The 21,546-nt window shown below is 41.3% G+C and overlaps 1 protein-coding gene across 1 annotated transcript; it reads right to left on the reverse strand.

Annotated features, from left to right (window-relative positions):
- Positions 1-2,345: 2,345 nt before the first annotated feature.
- On the reverse strand, positions 2,346-21,271 carry ABCG2 (ATP binding cassette subfamily G member 2 (JR blood group)). Its single transcript, XM_071431430.1, has 16 exons — positions 21,093-21,271; positions 15,542-15,754; positions 14,164-14,223; positions 13,564-13,678; positions 12,674-12,826; positions 12,080-12,237; positions 11,555-11,706; positions 11,072-11,176; positions 9,825-10,075; positions 8,099-8,181; positions 7,155-7,244; positions 6,424-6,548; positions 5,351-5,505; positions 4,384-4,473; positions 3,580-3,677; positions 2,346-3,093 (listed from the first exon to the last, which is right to left on the reverse strand). Exons 2-16 carry the CDS (start codon positions 15,745-15,747, stop codon positions 2,943-2,945), a joined length of 1,992 nt encoding a protein of 663 aa, XP_071287531.1. The 5' UTR covers positions 15,748-15,754; positions 21,093-21,271; the 3' UTR covers positions 2,346-2,942.
- Between the last annotated feature and the right edge of the window lie 275 nt (positions 21,272-21,546).

Raw genomic sequence — 21,546 nt, forward strand, 5'->3', positions numbered from 1 at the left:
CCTGAGCAATGCATGAGTCTTAACACCATAAACTACTCGATCCTTGGTACCTTCTCTTGCTAAGATCCTGCCAAAAGGAGCAAATGTCAGGGATAATTCAGCTCCTGAGCCAGTTGCAGTGGAAAGCAGGGATCATTTCAAGACCAATTTGGAGCAGATTAATGAAAAAAAGGCTTAATGAGCCATGGACCCCTCAAAGAATGCTGGACAAATCCACCCCTGATGAGGGTGGGGAGATAAAAAAGATTGTGAGAAACAAGTCAGGACCATTAACCTTGGGCTATGAAGGAGGTTCTTGAGAGTCTAATTCTTGTCACAAGGTCAAGCTTTTACAAAGCAATTAAGGATCTCCATAGTATCAAGCTACAGGCACACACACATACTCAAAGCCTTCTAACCTCGGGGACTCTGGACTCATTTCCGTTCTCTTAATTGTCCTTCCCCCCCTGCTTGCACTGCTTGCAAAATACACGTTCGAGTAATTGTAGGAATGATGTGTCTCCTGGCTTGTGCAAGAAATCGTAGTTGTAGTTGTACTAATCTGTAATTGTACTTGCACTAATCTGCCCCAAACTAAAGGGGAGAACCAGATATATTATAGAATAATAGAATTTTGGGATTAGGAGGGACTTCAAAGATTGCCTATTGCCAACCCCCTGTCATGGGCAGGGGCACCTTTCACTAAAACATGTCATGTGTGGTGCTGGACAAAAAGAGAAAAATAAAATCTTAATTTAAAGCCTAGAGTGTGACAGAGAAGTCTGATATTACTACTACTGTAATTTCTGCCCATGCAACTGAGGTATAGAATTTTACAAGTTTACAGAATAAAGTATTGGAAAGTACTGGAAGAAACATTTCTGTTATGTAAATATGTTCTTATAGATGACCAGCTGCTGAAATAAGTAGTAGAAAGAAAGAAAAGTATATGACTTTTGTGGTAAATATTATCTGTGCAATAAGGTGTCAAAGCCTGTTCAAAATGTGAGTAATTCAACTTAGTTTGATTATTTCCTTTCTCAGAAACCACTGCTATATACAGAAATTATTTTCTTTTATGACTGGAACACAGTCTGTGTGATCATGTTTATAACTTGTTGAAACTACAAGGACCAGCTGCAATTCAATCAACTGTAGATTTCTACATTTTAAAATCTGGGATGATTTTCTTTTTTCCAAAGGCAAAAATTCCACTTTCATTTCTTTGTAGTACCAAGACCTGGTACTCCAGGACAGGAGTTCCTGTATTTTTTTTTTAATAACAACATAACTCTTATCTCCTCACTGCTTCCTTTGGCTTAGAAAGGGCTAAACTAAAGGTACAGAACACACTCTGCCAATTTTTTGTGCTCTGAAGCTTTTACTTTCCCCAGCAGCATGACATCTTACCAACAAAGCAATACAATAATTAGTGAATCCTAATGTCCTATGTATGAAGATGTTAAATTTACAACATATATAAGCTGCCCATTCTCAAGGAGTGGTGTAATTGAAGGTAGAGAGGCCTTGAGAGTGTGGAGGATCTGGAGGGGAAGCATGTGAGGAGTAGCTGAGGTCATTCGGTCTGCTCAGCCTGGAAAAGAAGAGACTTGAGGGGATGTCCCAACTCAGTCCACAACATCTGCATGAGAGGAAGAGGAGGGGCAGGCCCTGATCTCTTCTCTGGGGCGACAATGACAGAACCCAGAGGGAATGGCCTGAAGCTGTGTCAGGGAGGTTTTAGACTGAATAGTAGGAAAAGGTTCTTCACCCACAGGGTGTTTGGGCACTGGAACAGGCTCCCCAGGGAAGTGGTCACAGCACCAAGCCCAGCAGAGTCCAAGAAGCCTTTGGACAATGCTCTCAGGCACAGGGCGTGACTCTTGGGGATGTCCTGTGCAGGACCAGGAGTTGGACTCAATGATCCTTGTGGTCCCTTCTCGTTTGGAGTATTCTATGTTTCTAAGTCTCTTACAGAAATAAGGTCCTGTAAGATTTTTTTTGTGGCCTACGCAAGCTGGGGCAAACACTGCAGGAGCAACAAGATGAACAGTAACAACCCAAGAAAGAGCTGTAAAGTTGTCTTCTATGCATTTTTATGCATTTACTATGCATGACTCTGCAGATAAAAAAGAGATGATCTAGCATTGCTGCACATGGCCAGGGAAAAGCTGACCTGCCAGGAAGAGATTGCTCCAATCTATGGACTTTTACAAAGGTGCTACCATCCTGTTTAGTCATGCACTTGAAATTGGTCCCCATAAAAATTTCTAAGAACTACTCTTGGTAGCAGCACTAATGAGACAGTGAAGATAACTTGCAGTTATGCAGAGGAAATACAAATCTCAGGAAAGTACTATGGGAACTGGCCCTGTAAGAACAACACCTTTATTTAAAAACACAGTGCTTCTACCACTTGACTGAGGTAAGAAAGGCTTGATGGCATCAATAAGTACATTCTAGAGCAGTAATGATTCCCAAATAGAAAAAGGCACTGGGATTAAAGGAATTTTGTCCCTGTCTCACATATCCTGTGACCACATAAGCAGCTGAGATTGTGTTGGTGTCCTGATAAGCATCATTTTAGACTTAATTTCTTCCTGGTGAAGGTAGGTGCTAATTAAAGTATGGAACTATTTATTTCAGGTTAAGCCACTAAATATTAGATATAGTGTTTGACAAGATCATAGCTAGAACATACAGAAAGAGTGATTCAGTCTCTTGAAGAAATGAACAGCTGTACACTTTTTCTTTTCCTCTGTGGCACAGAGGAGTGAGCCATGCCAGACATTTTGGCAGAGTAAATTAACAGCAAATATTTAATATACAAGAATGGCATTCATGTTATTGACTTGGGTAATAATAAAAGTACAAAGAAATTTCTCCTTAAAAATAAGCAAGTCAGTTGCACGATCAGTTCAGCAAACTGCTGAACAGTGGGAATTGCACCTTTCCCTCTGGTTTTAAGAGAACTTCTTCATGAAGTGCAGTTTGAGGTAGGCGATGGTAAGGAAGATCAGTGTCATGCAGGCCAGAGCCAGGTGGTTCTGCCACAGGCCCCAGGTGCTCGCATCGATGCCTTGACTCTCCAGATACTCCTCTCCAGTACATGCCCTACAGATAAATGCACACACATTGGTAAGCTTAGTCACTCAATAAACCACTCAGCAGCATCTAGGAAGATCTCTAGAAGTTCTAATGTGGTTGTGTGTGTGTAGTAGGCCAGGCAAACACCAGCTATATGTCAGTGGTTAATTTTCCATTGTAAATTTGCTTTTCTTGTAGCTCCAGTTTCACATAGGAAGCTGAAATGGATTTTGTGAGGCTGTACAATTGTGTGTGTGTGCATAGCTCTCACTAAATACAGTCTGAAGAAAGGTAAGAAGCATAATGCTTCATTATAAAGCATAATTTATTTCTAGTGTTATAAATACTAAATATACCAACAAGCAGAATCTTCCATGCAGTAGAATGCAAAAACCCAGTCAAAGGTTCCTTTTCCATGTAAAAACTCACAGATTCTCTGATACTCAGACTGATGTTCTAGGACTTCTAAAGCTGCTGATAGTGGGATTCATTTCAGTGTACCAAAATACTTACATCTGACCTGTCTGTCGATAGCTACTGTCACTGTTTAAAACTGTGTTGTTACTGCTGCCACAGAAGTTCAGACCAGTCAACTCATTGATCTGTAAAGCCTTTTAAAATAAAAGAAACAATGACAACAGAAATTAGTAGGTAAAGGAGTGATACCATTAACAAGATGAGATATAATGCAATTAAAGTAATTCTAAAAATGTGCTGGTATCACTATTATATTTGCCAAATCCCCATTTTTTAGCAAAGTAGCAGAGTTCTTTTTTTCTTTTAAGAGAGGAATGTATATAGCCTGTACACACCTGGTAAAGCATGCACCACAACAGGCTTTACCACTTCTCCCAGGCCAGACTATTTCTGCACAGGCACAGTAAAGCCCAAATTTTTCTGCGAAACATCACTCTCACTTAACTTTTGCTAATTAGGAGAAAAGCTTTAGCCTGACAAGTTTTTGTTTGATTGATGGAAAAGACAAATAGGAGATTTTTACTTTTTTGGGTGAGGATAATATTGTTCTTTACTTTGAAACATTTCTGTCCAGCTGAAGTCCAGTGAATGTAGTAGTTGTGTCTCTCATAGGAGGTATTTCCAAATTACGGAAATGAGCTCTTCTAAACAGCAGTTGGTGCTAGCTGATGAGAAGCCCTTCTTGTTTCAAGATACCGCACAATACTCCACGGTTGTTGTACCTAATTAGCTTTCCTTTTGCTCCTTAGGCCAAGTGTGAAGATTTCATTATCATGATTCAAGACATTCCTTTCCAGCAAACCATTTCCAGGTTTGTACGCAGGAAATCAGAGCACTTACTGTCATTCCATATCGAGGGATGCTAAAGTATTTGAGCCAAGAGAGCCAGGACATGACGCTTGTGAGATTGACCAGCAACCCAGAGAAAATCTAGAGGCAAAAAACAAACAAACAAACAAACAAAACAAACAAAAAAAACAACAAAAAACCAACAACAGATTATAAATTACATGCTTTTATCATGTGTCCTTCTCTAGCTCTTGACTTTTCTTCTTCAGAGAAAAAGGAATGGGAAAGTATTCCTAGAGGAAGAAACTCTTCCAGCAGAAGAACAAAAGGGAAGGATTTATATGTTATCAAGCTTTGGGCCATAACCTCAGGTCCTTCCCCCAAAACAACTAACAAGGAATGCTTTCCCCTGTGCAGTAAACCCACAGGCTTCCTGTCTAGGGGTCCCACATAGGTTCATTTAAACTCTCTGCTGCTCCTCAGTGTGGAACTGCTCTGGGTTTTGCCTGTGTGCCCTGAGTCTGAGGCAATGTAGATTTTGGCTGTAGGTTCAGCTCTGCCTCATCTTCAGTGCCGGTCTCCTGACTGTGGCTGTGTGTTGCCTGGTTTAACATGCCCAAGGTGGGCCCTGCAGCTGAGGAGGACAGCTGGGCTAGTGGTCTCAGAGAACAGGGGGCTGCAGGTCATGCTCTCAGCCAGACACATTTGCCTTTCACAAAGTTAAGGGAGAGAGAAGGAAATGTAGCCCAAAGTGGCTTTCCTACTTTCCAGGCAGTTTTCTGTCTGCTAGAGCCACAGAGAAGAAGTCAGAGGAACCACTCTCCTCCTCACACCCAACCCTCCAGCCCCTCACTTGTGCTTTCAAAGGACAAATATTCCACCCCACAGTGTCAGGATACTCAAACCAGAACAAATCAGGATATGTTAACCCCAACAGACTTTTTGCAGAAGGATTTCTGGATTTCAGCATTTCTGGGATTTCATGATCCAGACGAGAGAACTGAAAAGTGCTACTCACAATCATAAAAACAAATGCAACAGTCGTGAGTAGGTTTGCTATAGCGACCACGCTCTGTCCTGCTGCAATGGCAAGTGCCATGGAAGTGGCTGTGTAGGACACCATCATAAGAGTGAACATCATTATAAAGAAGGCTTCTACTGTTGGTTTCAAACCTTAAAGATCAGAACAAGAAGGGTTTCAGAATGATCCTGCTGAAAGCTCTGCCATAACCTGAACACTATCGTGATTTTCCTAGTGTGTCCTGCTTACAAATTACATCTTGTCTGCCAGCACAGGCTGTGTCACTGAGACCCAAGACTGCTGTGGTGCTTGTGACAGCCCGTATGTGTCTGTCTTGACCGTGGAAGAGAGGATGAATAAGTAGTATGCCCAAAACTGCAGTAAGACTGAAGGTAGTAGAATGTGTAGAAGTACTGTACTTCACACATCCAAAGTGGCTGCAAATTGTCCATCAAAGGAGAAACTTCTAGTGCACTTGCATGAGAAGCAGCTGTACATCATTTCACTAGATTCCAGCAGAGAGCTCTCCTAAAAAACCTAGCAGCTTTGAGGTGGTTATGGATTCAGTAGCAAGGTCTGTTTCTCTCCAGTTTCACAGTTTGAGAGCCTCTTGCTGATGTGGCCTTGTTTCCTGTTCCTTAGGGTAAAAACTCAGACCAAAGCCAACAAACTGGTATTAATTCACACAGTATTAAGATCTTAAAACAAAACCTTTTCTTTTAGGTGTTCTTGCAAGGATCAGGAAAGTATCTTGTAAGAGTCATCAGAAGCCAAGAAGGCCATAGATGAAAAGGAATAAATCAAAAAAAACAATGTTGTAAAGGTTATGGCTTCCTTCTAAGGACAGTGAAGATGAGACATGTCACAGATTCTCTGATGAATGTTTTAATTTTTGTGTCTTTTCTGTAGAAAACAACATGGTGTGCTAAAAGTAAGCTCAGTAGCTAAACCCCCACGCCAGTGTAGGGATTTAGCTTATATAAATATCCATGTATGCATACACATCTATAAGATGCACATGCCATGATTTATTGCAGGGTTGGAATGAGGCTGTTGGAGACCATACTTGCCTAGCATGAAGTAAACTATGCAGGTGAAGATGATGCTGGGCATAGTCCTTATGGGTATTAAATCAGCCATTAGCTTTGCTATGAAGTATACAGATATTCTGTAGTACCCACTGATATATTCATGCCTGGAACACAGAGATAGGTACAGTACATTACAAATTTAACCACTAAAAACCAGTTTGATTTTCACCCCTTGACAAATGTATTCTAGCTCAAACTGGAAGAAAATCTTTTATACTTGGGCTATAATGCAGCTGTCCAGTAAGCCTATACAGTATAGAACTGATGACATTTTCATATGCAAGCGAACATGGGTATTTGTGCACATAATTTTTAGTAAATTTATGTGTCATGCCATTGAGACAGAGAGTGTAATGTTTGAATAATTTTCATATTTTATACAGGATAGCTTTAAAGAATCCAGTTACATGACATTTATTGCCCTCACTAGCAAGTCACACATTATCAGTCAATGCCAACGCTGAGTATTCAAGGGGTTTTTACCAACTGCATCAATAATATTACACTGTGAGCCAGCTGTAATCATAGGTACCTTTTGAGGGGTTTGCAGACAACTCACTAATAGACTAAGAGAGTATATTTGCAATGAGCACTATCATTGAAATAATTTGAAAATTCTGCACTAACTGTACTTAAATGTCATTTACAGCATGACAGAGAAACTCATAGTCTAACAGCAGTCTGGTATCTTTTTTGCATGTTTTACTTACATAAATATCTTCTTTTCTACAACAAAGAGTTCAAGAGCTGAGACACTGCTGAAACACTGGTTTGTGGTCAGAAAGAACATTGCACCCACTCTGCAAAATAGCAAAACAGTGAGCTGTTATTTAAAATGGGATGTAAATGTAGTGTTTCCACAACAGAGTACATAAATCCACTTGCAGTTCCTGAAGTTTAGCAGTGTTTGACCTTCCATCCCAAAATCCATGGAAAACATCTTGGCTATGAGTCTGAATCTGTAACAAGCCTGACATAGGTGTGGTACAGTCATTATTTGGTTTTGGCTTGCAATGATAGCACATTCTCTGATGCAGTCAAAATATAGAAAATCAACTGAGGTTTTTTTTTTAAGGGGCTGTGGTTTGGTTTTTTCCTTGATGTAATTTCCTGACATATTAAAGATTCTCAGATGGTGAAGCATTTGTCTGCTGCAAACAGAGAAGAACCAAATAAACAGTGTGAGAAGTAGTTTTCACCTTTTCCACAAAAATTTAAGGCACTTCCTACTCAATTTAAAACTGGGCTGTTTTTAAACAAATGCTATGAAGTCTTACAGGATTAAGAACCCAGAGGTTTCATAGTGGCAGACTCATGTGTCAGGTCAGGTCAGGTCATAGAGCTGTCAAAATGATACATAGAGCAGCATAATTTGAAAATCTCTTACTGCTGGTAAATTCGAGTGTGTGAGTAGAAACAGTTGCAAGATTACAACTTTAGTTACCTAGGTTTATGTAGCCGCAAGTCTTGTATAATTTAACACTCTCAGTTCTGCAGGGACCTTGCTAGAGGAACAAGATCACATCCTCACTTCCAAGTCACACAGGCTTGGCCTTACTGATGTGAAGGGAAACATTTGCTTTAAAGAGGTATTAAGCTCCTTTAAAGGGAGCTTTACCAAATTTTCGAATATCCATTACCTAGACTGACTGACCTGTTCTGTAGTCCAGCAGAGTTCTCCTCAAGCCCAAAGAAGATGGCACCTACAACCAGTCCCAGTAAAGCTGTAATACAAAGCTAAATGGGAAAAAGAGAAAAGAGGAGGGAAAGTATCATTCTCATTGCTTCAAAGGTTTTCCTGATTGCCAGGATGAGGATGACAGTTTATTCTCATGCTCCACAGTGTGGGCTCTATCATACATCTTACTCATGGGATTGTTTTTAATGAGATGCTACAACAGGGCTACAGATATGCTGATATTTGCAGTCTGTAACTATTTAAATAGCAGAGATAACAGGATGTCACTTAAAAGACTGAAGTGTGTGCATCACAGTTTTTAAATGCTAAATACAAATGACAAAAAATCTCAGGAAAAGAATGGTATCAGGCAGTTCTGTCACTTTTAAGCCTGAGCAATGCATGAGTCTTAACACCATAAACTACTCGATCCTTGGTACCTTCTCTTGCTAAGATCCTGCCAAAAGGAGCAAATGTCAGGGATAATTCAGCTCCTGAGCCAGTTGCAGTGGAAAGCAGGGATCATTTCAAGACCAATTTGGAGCAGATTAATGAAAAAAAGGCTTAATGAGCCATGGACCCCTCAAAGAATGCTGGACAAATCCACCCCTGATGAGGGTGGGGAGATAAAAAAGATTGTGAGAAACAAGTCAGGACCATTAACCTTGGGCTATGAAGGAGGTTCTTGAGAGTCTAATTCTTGTCACAAGGTCAAGCTTTTACAAAGCAATTAAGGATCTCCATAGTATCAAGCTACAGGCACACACACATACTCAAAGCCTTCTAACCTCAGGGATTCTGGACTTGTTTTACCTCCACACCAGCCATTTATTCACTCATTATATAAAACATGATGAAGATAATTTATACCCCTGGCTACAGGCCAACTTTTCTATTGGCCTCTCCCGAATTGCTGAGAATTGCAGTGGGAGTTTTGATGGTGCTGCGGCTGCACAGTTTGGCCCATGAATTAGGGGATTCCTGAGGATCAGTCACTCTGCAGAGGCCAGCTGGACATTTTTCATTTTTGAAATCAATGTGCAGCTCTGAAGGAGTCAACACTTTTGGTTCTGATCGTTCAGAAAAAGCAGCACTAACAGAGCCAGCAATTATCTTTCATGGTGTGTGCTGAACTCCATTGTGGACTTCATGACACCTTATCCAGAAGACATCATCACCAGTGTGAGCAGTCAAATAACCAAACAGCACACACATTACGAGACTGCAAAAATATTTTTGCACTTGAGCCAACTGCCAGGACTTAATTTTGTGCTGAAGTTTAATGAAGTATACAAATACAGTCTGTTAACTTTTCCTGGTGGGGGAGAGGATTTGGGGCCAAACCCCACAGTGCCAAGCCTGGGCAATTAGAGTCAAATTTGAAGAATGCTCTCGAGCAAACGTGTGAAACTTCTCGGGACATAATGTGCTCCTGGCTGGGAGCAGCAGAATACCCTGCTGGGACAGGTCTTACCTCCTAAAGTCTTTCAGTATTCCAGAATTAATTACTGAACAGTCCCACATTTGGGAGCATTCAGAACACCTTTTATCCCCAGATTCCTAGACCTTGAGCACTGCTTCCTCAGATGCTTACTGCAGTCAAGATATCAAGAGGCAAAACCATCCCAGTGACTCATCTAATAATCCAGGAGCCAAATAAATTCAATGTATATCCCAAAACTATAGATACAAATAGCTTTACCTGAGCTATGGAAGCCTGAGGGTTTCCTATCAGGTTTTTAAATGTGCGCCTGGACACCCATTTCAGCTGGTGGAGGAAGGAATTGGCATATGTGATTTGCCGGAAAAGTTGTTTGGTTTTCTTTTTGTTTCCTGAAGAAATGCTCTCTAAATGTGCTCGTGTTTCTCGGTAGTAGGCAGAGTTGGAATATTTTTCTGCTAATTGCTCAGCCAAGGTCTTATCATATTCAGAGCGTTCTTCAGTTCTCTCTGCTGGAAAGATTAAAAAACCAGAAGAATTAAGATGCACACGTAGTTTCAGTGATTCACTGCACTCTGTCCAATAGCAGACAGCTCAAAAGAGTTGGTATAAATAAGATAAAAAATCTGTTTTTGCCTGTGGAACCTGTCCCACAAGCAGCAGCAGCCTCTCAGCTCTCTGACAAGGAAAACCCTTGTTTGCCCATGGAGTTGCAACATGACTTTTACTCAAAAAGTGATTTTTACATCCCCTTTGTCCCCAAAGGTTTCTGTAAGTGATCTGTTTCATAGATAATGACGTAATCCTGGACTTTCCAGACTTTTAGATCCAGGTAATCCTGCATGTATCTACTTTGGTCATATATAAATTTCAGCTGGACCTCCTTTTTTTCTTAACCGTGGTATAGTGTGTGCTGTTGCAATGACAGATGTAATGTGTCATATCTGCCAGCTATAATATTTGCTAGACCCTGATCAGAGCACTTTTGTAAAATGATGTCTGCTCCTTTGGTAAAGGTATAGTGAAAATGTGTTTGGGCACTCAGCATATTCATTACTTCATTTGCCTTTTCACTCCTTTGAAAAGAGAGTAAGCTATTCCTGAGTGGCAGCAGAAAAGTATGAGAAAGCATGCTCCAAAAAGTAGGTGAGAGCTGATTAGCTAATTTGGGGATAATTTCTGCCTTAGCACAATTTCAGATAAACATCAGATGAGCAGTGGTACCCTATGTCTACCCCTTCCCTCCCTGCTCAGAGGAAGGAAAACAGTAATTTCCTAACAGAAAAGTTGTTACATTAGGTAAAATAGTCAAGTCATAACTGCATCAAATTATGTCCTTAACAGGAACAATTATCCTGGTTTATCATCTCTGCTTCTGCAGGATTTCAGCTGGTTTGCCTTGAAGATGAAAGAAGTTCTTTCTGTGTGCTGAGAGTTACCGAAACAGTTTTTTAAATTCCCATTACCGCACGTGTTAGGATAACTTGACTCAGCTCTGGGTTTCATACCTGTGTTACTTTCATCAGTCTTGTTCATTGCCACAGCGGTGGAGTCTCCATTGATGACGTCCAGGAAAAAATCGGCGGGGTTGTTGTAGGGCTCGCACTGGTAGCCTGTGGTGACATTGACACGGTGGTGACAGTGTTTTCAACCCTGCGTGGGGTTGTGTGACTGGCCAAGGACTGTGCTTGGCTGTCAAGAGCACAGCCACACACCCTGCCATGGAGCAGCCTGCACCAAAGGCGTGGCAGCCTTTGGAAAGTCCACACTTTCTTGAGGGATGAGCGGCACTGCCAGGCAGCACCGTCAGCAAAAGTGAGGTGACAGCTAGCAGCGTGCTCTTCCCAGCCCTAGCCCAGGTTTTCTCTAATTAAAATGTACCAGGAACAGCTCACCCAAATCCACATGTGGGCCAAGAGGAGAAATACCCAGAGAAGTGCTCAGCCTGTTAAAATACTGGAAGTATTTAAAATGCTGGAAGTAGTGCTCACCAATGGACTGAAAGTACTCGATGGCATGCTGGGCTGGCCCATGGTACAGCACTCTCCCTGCAGCCAGCAGTGTCAAGCTGTCAAACAGTCGGAATATGGAGTACCGAGGCTGGTGGATGGAGAAGATGATTGTCCTTCCTTGTTTTGACATCCTGAATGTGAAGAATGACAGAGATGTCAGCTTTGCAAGTTGATTCAGTGTTTAGATAAGAGCATTTGAAAGTTCAGTTAAGTCTTTATGAAGTCTGATTAACTTGGTATGCCAGAGAAGGAAGAAGAAAGGAAAAAAAAGAAAGAAACATTTAGGTTGTATTTACAGTGTCTGTATGAGAAAAGAATTCTCACTTTGGAGAGAGAGAATTCATTCAGTTTTTTTCCTGCTCCATTCACATCCTTAGCTCACTGGTAAATAATTACATGTCTGAATTCCCTGTTTGCTCATTTGATCTGTAATTCAAGTCAAATACAACTGAAGTCTAGCAGGGTGGAGTGCTGAAAACAGGAAGCTGTTTCTAAGGCCACCACCTTTTCAGTAGCAGTAGGACAGCATTAGCAGTGCTGGAATCAAGTCCCGTGGTTGGCTCATCCAAAAACAAGATGGAAGGATCTGTGATGAGCTCCATCCCAATATTGGTCCTTTTTCGCTCTCCTCCAGACACCCCACGAGAGAACTGGGTACCAACCTAATAAAAAAAAACCAAGAAACTTGTCTTGTTTGGCCCAAGGAGAAATCCTTGAACAAACAGTATTGTACCAACATGACAGTATCTGGGAGAGTTGTAAGAAATTCTGGCCCTACACTCAGAAGCAGATGTGAATGTTATCTTACACACATCCTTGATCTTAATGTTAGTATTAATTAAGGTCTTGTCTTTTTCTCCAACCACTAACTTTCCCTTTCACCTTTGCCTTTCCCTTTCTTTTTACCTGCAATGTAGTACCATATGCCAGCATCAGCACAGTCTGTACAGGTCTCCATACAGAAATGTCACTAATTATTGTATTACTGAAACATCCTGTTGAAATTTACTTTTTTTTTTTTAAATCTGCCATGATGACTCATTTGGTTAATTAATAAACCACTTACTACATTTTAAGTAACATGTTTACAGGCCTTACCTTGGAATCTGCAACTTTGCTCAAACCCAGTTCCTTGATGATCTGATTCACTCGTTCATTTTTTTCCTGTTCCTTCACTGACTTTGGCAAGCGGAGCGCTGCTGAGAACTTCAGATTTTCTCTTACAGTCAGGGTTCCCATGACCACATCATCCTTCATTTAAAAAAAAGGGTAGATACTTGGTGGTTGCTCAGCAGTTTCTATTTATTCCTCTGAGAACTGTATCTACCTGTGTTTCATGCTGTCCTTGCATGCAGAGGGACAGTAGCAGCAGCCAGAACATGCAGTAGGGTGCATCTTCAATGCCCATGTCATAGAAGAGTTTGGATTTCATGCACGTAGTTATATTTGCCTTAATTCATAAAGCAATGCCACATAGGAACAGTGTCCATCATGCATGATATCAAAATATATAAACAGCCAAGTATTGAAAACAGTCCCTTATGTATTCTTACCTTATTCAGTTTTTTGGAGGTGTTGAGGGAGAGACTCGGGGGCTGAAGGGACTTAAGGAGCAGCTACAGCTCAGATCATTCTCACAGTGTGTTTGCCCATGTAGCCTCAGCCCACCGCAGGTGAGAAGAGGGAGAAAAGAGGAAAGGTAAAGAGAGGTTGGGTCCATGTGGGTTAGGGTGATTGTGTTCAACATCCAAACTTGTTTTGTCAAAGGAGGACGAAGGGGAGGTTTTAAGATACTATTTGCTTGTCTCTTGCAAAGGGAATCTGTCAATTGTGGGAAGTTGAGATTTACATGTGGTTTGAGAGACCACCTTTCTGTAACATGTTGATAGTAACTTTAAGGAGTTTTCCTTGATTCTTGGATGAAGGCAAGGTATTTGCAACATAGCAGCAACTTCTTACAATAGAATCCACAGATAAATATTACTTACCTGTACTACATACCCAGAGGTACATTTAAAGTTGGCAGGCTGAGGAGCTCCATTGATCAAAATGTCACCAGAGAGTCCACGGGGATCCTTCCTTGCAGCCAAAATGTCCAGTAGCCTAAAGGAAAAGTTGGTTACTTTGTCAGATGAATGTAGAGGAGGCAAAGCTCTCTGAACTTCAAACCCAGCTCATGGAAAGAACAGTTACATAAAAGCAGATCAAATTCAATTTCTGCTATCTAGAAAACCCCCAGCAACTTTCAAGGACTGAGTTTCTTTTGTCCTGGTTTCCTAAGGAAATGAGATCCATGCAGGTCCATGTCCATTTTTTCAATAATTTGAGTTTATCCTCAAACTGGTTACACATTAGCAGAATGGTGTGTAAGGAGTGACTATCAGTAAACTGTGGACTAAAACTGAATTTCACCTTTCTCATATAATCTGTCTTTTGGAATTCAAGTATTTCTCAGAAAACAGTGAGACTTACACAGCTCTAAATAAAAACTCAATCTTTCTCTGAAAGAGAAGTCCACTACTACTAAATGTGTACAATTTCATTTTCCCCTTGGTGTAATTTCTGTGGAGGGTGAAGGGGGCACTTACGAAGATTTACCACTGCCAGTGGGTCCCAAAATTGCATTCAGTCCTGGTTTCATGATGCCACTGTAAGACAAAATGGATAAGTTTTACCAAATAGTTAGAGTGGGGTTATTTCTTTGCCTGTTTCAACTGGTAGGCCAGTGTAATTTATCCGTACAACTACTTTCTGCATGCCATTAATTTTGGAATTAATGAAGCTGCCTAATCACAAGCAATATTTAAGATCAGACTTCACCTTAACTTTTTATTCCTAATTCAAGAAAAACTAAAAATCATATAATAAGACAGAACAGAAACATGACTAAAATGTAGCAAAATCTGTACATGTATTTTTACCACACAGGTCTCTACAAGAGAAGCACACACTTGCTTTAACCATACTCAGTTCTAAAGGTATTATTCTCTCAACAGAGACAATAATAGTCCCTGTAGGCAGCATAAACTAGGGATTGGTCTGCACTTAAAATGTAATTGATAGTTTCTCTTTATCTGACATTAAAGCCCCATGAAACTCAAAAGTCAGATGGAAAATGTCACAAATGACCCATGTTAGTCAACTGAGGTACCACAACACATGGCTTTTGAGGAAAGTAATAAAGCCTTTAAGAGCTCATGTTAAGTGGAAACTCCCTGGGCAAAGAGTAGGATAGACAGAGCTACACAAAAGGGTAAATATTTATGATAGAAATTGGAGTTAGGGAGCTGAAAGTCATGGGTGATTTGGAATGGCATATTGTATGCCAATGCCTTGCCACTGAGTTTAACTACTGAACTGTGAATGGGCAAGTTTTATTCACTGATTATTGAACAAAGACCACAGTGACATGACTGCTTTACTGCAGTAGTGTTCACTGTTGGGGAAAAAAACACAAAACAACTCAACAAAAAATCCCAAAACTCCAGAAACCTTTACATCTCTTCAAAGTTAACCTAACCCTCACTAATATTAATGTGTTGAATGTTTTAAATTTAACCCCCCAAAAAATCAACTTTTCCCGAGGTCACCTAAGGGAAGGAGACAACCACGAAGGACAGGCTGCTGGTATCTCAGCTAAACGCCCTGGCACAGTGGGAGGAGTGCCAGGGAGTGTAGAGCAAGCAGAGCTGGCTGTTGTGCCCAGGGCTGAGAGAAGCCAGGAGGACTGTATTCCCAGGGCCAAAGGAAGTGTGCCCTCTGATGTACAGTCCTCAGGGACTGAGGACCTGGGCTTAAGCACAGCTGACAGCAAACACGAAGCAACCACACATATAAATAATATTTTTAAATCTTGGTCTGCATGTTGTGCTGTGACACTCATGTCACTCAGTGACATGAGTGAAGTCAACTCTCTGGACAGAAATAAAACTTACACGTACTCTAATGAGGTGTTTAAATACGTACTTGACATCTTTCAAAACTTCTTTTTTGGTGGTTTTTCGGAAACACGGGAAGCCAGTCTTTGTCTTCACATGGTAGCAGATGTTGTGGAAGGTAAGCACGCTTCCTACCCTGCCAGCCAAATCTGGCAAGGACTGCATTCTATTGGGAATGCCATTTGTACTGGATTCTGACATCTGAATACACAGGTGTGGCTGGTCTTCTGCCATCTTTCCTCTGGACATGAAACACAGGAAAGAGAAGATTTGATTCGGTATGAAGAAGAAGGGTGTGTGTTTTGGGCTCAGTGTTTGGCACAGGGCCCATGGTGGGCCTGCAAGAGGCCCATCTAGGAGTATCTCTTTTGGATAGGAAGGTTTGGTCCCGCGGGCTCAGACCTGGAGATGACACAAAGTTGATGAGGGTCCGCCAGAGGCAGGGAGATAGAAGAGTTTCCCTCCACCCTGATGGTCTGTGGGGGTGGGCTGACCTTGGGAGACCACAGCTGCCCACCCAGCTGCCCTCTGAGGTGAATATCTACTCTGGCACCTGGACTTCCTTCTCTAGGGGCTGTTTCTCCCACATTTTCTCACTCGTCTCTCACAGTTGCTGAACAACCTCTTTTGCCCTTACATGTTTCCAGAGAAGCTTTATCAGCATCCCTGACACCCTCAACTTTGCCTCAGCAGCTGGAAGTGGCTGTGTCTGCCCACAGCACAACCCCAGAATCCTTTCCCACAGAATCCTCCCCCTCCAACTACCCCTCAGCAGCAGCACCTGGCCACAGGCAGCAATTGTTCGATTAATCTAAATAATTTTGCAAAGGATATAGCAACATGGAAACTGACACTGCTGCCAAGTGATTCTCTTCCTTGGGTTTGCTTTCCATGTGAAAACTAGAAGGTAGTTGTGGAATAATTAAAGTTATCTCACACCTCTCATTAGCCAGGCTTCTGCCTGTGAGCCATCCACCTGCACAGTGGAGCATCCCTGGCTGTCCCTGTGCATGCAGACCTTTGTCCCCTTTGCCCTTCCTTAAGGGTCATCTGGGGGAGAGGTAGAGTCTGGCCTCTCTATATAACATGTTGACTCATCAGAGTCTAGTTACTCTAAATATCACTATGGGAAATGTTAACAATGCAATAGTTCATGGGAATCAAGAGGGTAGATGATCAGCTGGGAGCTCTGGGGTGACCAGTCCCCTACCTCAGCACAGTTACACTGCTTACAGCAAGAAAGGAGGCAAATTATGACACAATTTCAGACATGCTGAATGAATTTGAGAGCCGTTAGTAAAAAGAGCACTGGGGAAAAAAAAGCGCCATTTAATCTAGCAAGCTCATATGGTCATATAAAAACCCAAATGCAAGCCCTTATCTTGTCAGTTTGCTCAGGGTGCTTGACAGACAGCTGAGCTCTCCTTGGTGGCTATCAGCACAGTGAAACCTCTGGAAGCTCAACATTCAGCAACCAGCCTATATCCACATAAAGGCTGGTTCATCTGTCTCCCAGTGATACTATCTCAAATCTAGCCCAAATCTGCCTCTTCTGGAAAAGCTGCAGTCTTCTGTGCTGACAAAAATATAAGGTCTTAATGTTTTAGTAGCCAGTAATCTTGGCCCAGGGCAAAGAAACCATGTTTGAAATGTAATTACAATAGATCTAGCTTTAATTTTAGCTAAAATGCATTTTGAATAAGTTGAACATCAATCAAATATGCAAGATTTAAAATATAGAGACCTTTTACTGAAAAACTGCATACCCTCTCACTGGTGCCAGAGAAGATTTACCTGCCTGGAGGAGGACAGGTAATTTTATATGGCTATTTTTCCTGCACTTTCTAGGTTAATCTGTCTGGACATCAGTCACTGCCTTTTGAAAGGATGCTTTGGTAAATTAGAGATGTGCATTCAGAACTGCAGAGGGAACTTGTCAGTTAAAGTCTCACCAAGTGCTGAGCAGATATTTGCTGAGCTAGGTACCAATTACACAACCACAGCAGCAACACCACATGTAGGCATTGGAAAATCCCCTGAGCTGTTGGATAACCAAGCAGCACCGAGTGCAGAAACCAGGAGACAGTGTGACTATGACCTGGATATATCACTACATATATAAAGTATTTGGATCAGTATTTTGCTTGATCACATTTTTTGCTCACCTTAATATTTCAGTATTACAGATGCAACATTATGACCAAATGAGGAAAAAAATGAGGTAGAGTTTGACCTCAGACATAATCAACAGAATGGTTACATTTTTCTTTGTTTAATTTGATTTTGTTGGTTTTTGGTCTTTTTTTCCAAGGACCAGCATAAAAACCTAGCTCACTACTTGCACTGAAATTTCTGAAATGCTCTTTGGGAATCAAATTTTTTTTAGGAATTAAAGAAATTCATTTTCCAGAGTGAACTAGACAGGTAGACAATAAGCAGAGAATCAGAAACTGCTTTCACAAGTGAAGGATCATACTGCTTTTACAGTGTTGTTCCTAAGAACAGACAGTCTGTTGTAGTCAAATTTAGTCTATCAATCAAGATAGGATGAGATTGTACACTTCCTTGCAAAAATGTGTGTAGAAGCTATATAATTAAATCAGGTATGGGAAGAATTACATATATCCATAGCAAACAGTCTTTAAATTAACAGTCTAACATTAAAGTGGCTATTTAATACAGCTATCAGCAGGAAACTTCCAGTTCAGGAAGGCTTGATAACCCAAATTTCCAGAGAAAAACAACATTCTTTGCTATTGTCCCTTGGGAAAACATTAACTACTGGGAGCTGTGAGCAGAGGTTGGATTCAGGTCTCACTGGATCTCTGGTTTAAGTTGTCACAGCCCTTCCTGGCTGCAGGGTGCTTGTGCCACTTGCAGGGAGAGGGTAGGGTGCAGCAGGTAGAACACCTGGTACATGGATTTATCTGTGTTCTGCTCCTCCCTTCAGGAAAAAAAAGTGTATTGTTGGGGATATGCCATTTATCAAAGTAAAAAACTCTATCTGTTTCAAATGCCACATTAATACTGAAAATAGCATTTCACACTTTCAGAGCTATTAAAATTTATTGCAGAAAAAATGCAGAATGCTCATTCACTTAGAGCTGGTGTGGTTATTTCTGCTGTACGAAATCTGTGTTGGCTGCTCTCTTCTGAAAGGGGCATAACCACTGCAAGATTTCCACTACAGCAGCTCCTTGATCCAGCAGAATGACAGGGCTCTGGACATTCTCCTTCCCTCTGGTGGGAAGGGGCTTGGGGAAGTCCCAAACTCCTGCTTCTCCCTCAGAGCAGGTCTGGCATCAACACAAGATTGGGTCAGCTGTGGCTTTGCCTGAGGGATCCGTGGAAGCCTCTAGAGCGGCCATTTGGATCTCAGCTAACAGTGTGCTCGGAGAAGATGAAGTGCAAACAGGAGAAAATATGCACTCATGCTAAAATTAGGCATTTGATTCGCTTTGCTTTTTTGGGTGCCTCTTTTTTGCTGCGGTGTAAAAAGTTGCAGTGAGGTAATCAGTTTGGTATTTCACAAAACAACCTTCCCATTTCTGATCTAGCAATAAACTTCACCAGAGGAACAGAGGGTCCTACTCCTTCACAGCTAATGTAATTGTCAGCTGTTTGCAATCACTCCTCAGAAATGGAATCCTTAAAATATTGCAGATTCTATCTGTTAAAGAATAATTCTTTAAGTTTAATGTGGCATACAGCCATGAAACATTTTAAGTCAGAACTTTTACAGGACAAAGAAACAATCAAGACGAATGTTAATCAAATCAATTTCTATGCAAATTTTAAATTAAGTTTCTCCAATTTCATTGCCATTGGCTTACAAATATTTACTTTAGATCAGATATGAGCAGGAGATTCTATAACAACGTATACTTCCTGCTGTATTCAGAAGTATTTGTTAATCTCAATAAAGTGTTTCATATTCTCATCATATCAGCCGTGAGTATAGTACACTTTGCATCAGCAGAATAAAAAATTTATAAACTCTCTGGAAATTTTGCAAATTTTGCTTGTTTTGCCAAACAGCTTTGAAATATTTCTATTGCCACTGATTTCAGCATAATTTCAGCTCAGCTCAAATAGAAAATAATTTTCTTCAGAGATATGTAGTCTCAAAAAATTTTGCCAGGAGACAAAGTACTGGATGTAGAGATTTAACCTTTTATTAGTGGAAAACTGAAACTACTTTCTTTAAAACAACCAAGAAATCTCTTTGCCCACTGTTTCAATACAGATGAAATTAAGGTCTCAGTACAGTAATTTTCCTGAGTATATTTCTGATTCTTGTAAAGTACAAAGTTTCATTTTTTCCTACACACACAAAAGGGAGCTAAACAAAACCATCAAACAACAACAAAATGTGCTACAAAGTTCAGTTGATTCAAACATGCTTGACTCCACAACAAAGTGGAGTCTTTCAAACAGTTTCAGTAAATGTTTGAATTTATGTAGACAATGTATCTTGAAGGACAAGATACATTGTCTATATAAAACACTAAGGAACATTTATTCTTGTCAGTCTTCCTTCAAAGCTTTTGGCACCAGGGGGATTTTCAGTTCAAATAGAAAAAAAAAACCCACAATAAAGAACAATACTATCGGAGGGGTAGTAAAATTATGAATAGCAAAATTCAGATTTGCATTTTATAAAATCCAGGTAGATGCTCAATAGATTTTCTCTCTATAGAGAATAAGTATTGAAGTTACTTAAGGAGGAAGAGTTTTAGAGACAGAAGCAGCTTTCAGCATAATTTTCTAAAGGAAGATGCCCTAAACCCTTTTTAAAAACAGTATTTTTCTTTTTTCTGGATACTTGAACATGCCAGAGAAACCACAGTTAAGTGTGCTATTATTTCTCTTATTTTTAGTGGTTACAAAGTTAAGTCTTGCAGCCTCCAAGCTGAAACTGTATGTACTGTATGTGCATTTTGGACTTTTGAGACATATATATAAATTCAGAGAAGCTGTAACCTTTCAATATATATAAATTCACAGAACCTTTTCTCCCTTCCTTCTTTAGCCATTTCCAGGGATGTGGACTGACCAGAGAATGGCTATGGGGATGCAAAGGGGGCAGGACCATACATTCCTCTTTCTCAGGAACATGTGCAGGAAATCAAAACTGTTTGAGTAAATGAGGATAATGCAATTGAGGCAATCTGTAAATTAATTGCCAGCCTATTTACCATGGATTTGTAATCTACCTTCAATGAAAAGAGCACAAATGTTAACGTGCATGAGGGAGCACTGAGAATGGCAGCTCCCACAAAATTTTCTCATTTTTCACCTTTTTACTGGTTTTAATTTATGCCTTGAAGCTTCCACACCCCCACCTTTTATAAAGCATATTTTCATTGATTTTTTGCCTTCCCAGTAAAATCCCTTGAAAAGCTGGGAGAAGGCAGGTGAGCGTTTTGCTGTGGTTTCCTTAGGTATTGGAGAGAAACAGCTGCTGAATATTATTCCACAGCAATGGCAGTGCAAGCAATTCATGGACGAGGGGGCAAGCCACTACACCGAGCTAAATCTGAGTAAAAGGGCTGAACTGCTGCCTCTGATTCACTCACCAGCAGCAGGTCCGGGTCGGCGCTGCAGGGCTGCTGAGGAGGTGGCAGCGGCGCTGGGGGGGATGCAGGATCCAGGGAAGGGAGGAGCGTGGCACAGCTCCGGGGGCTCGCTCGGCTTGCAGGGTTGGACAGTGCCACGCAGATCTCACATCTGCTGCGGGACGAGCTGGCAGCTGGGTACCCTGTGCTCCATCACCCCGGCGAGTCTCCACCCTCTCCCTTTGTGGGGAGGGCAGGGCCAGGGTGAGCCACTGCTTTCACCTTTTCTCCTTTTAGCTGAACAACTCGTAAGCTGCCACAACCCGCCCACGCCGGTCGTAGTGACACTGTCAGTGAAGGAGAGCATCTGCACCTGCCCAAGGCTTGCAGCCATGAGCAGGGCTGGCAAAGCTGGCAGGGTGGGATGAATCCCAGCGCGGCGTGTCAGACAAGGCTCAGTTGGCTGTGATATCTT

The sequence above is a fragment of the Agelaius tricolor genome, unplaced genomic scaffold, assembly GCF_023055355.1.
Source record: "Agelaius tricolor isolate 1412-34295 unplaced genomic scaffold, bAgeTri1.0.p SCAF_8, whole genome shotgun sequence".
In the NCBI taxonomy this organism is placed as follows: Eukaryota; Metazoa; Chordata; class Aves; order Passeriformes; family Icteridae; genus Agelaius; species Agelaius tricolor.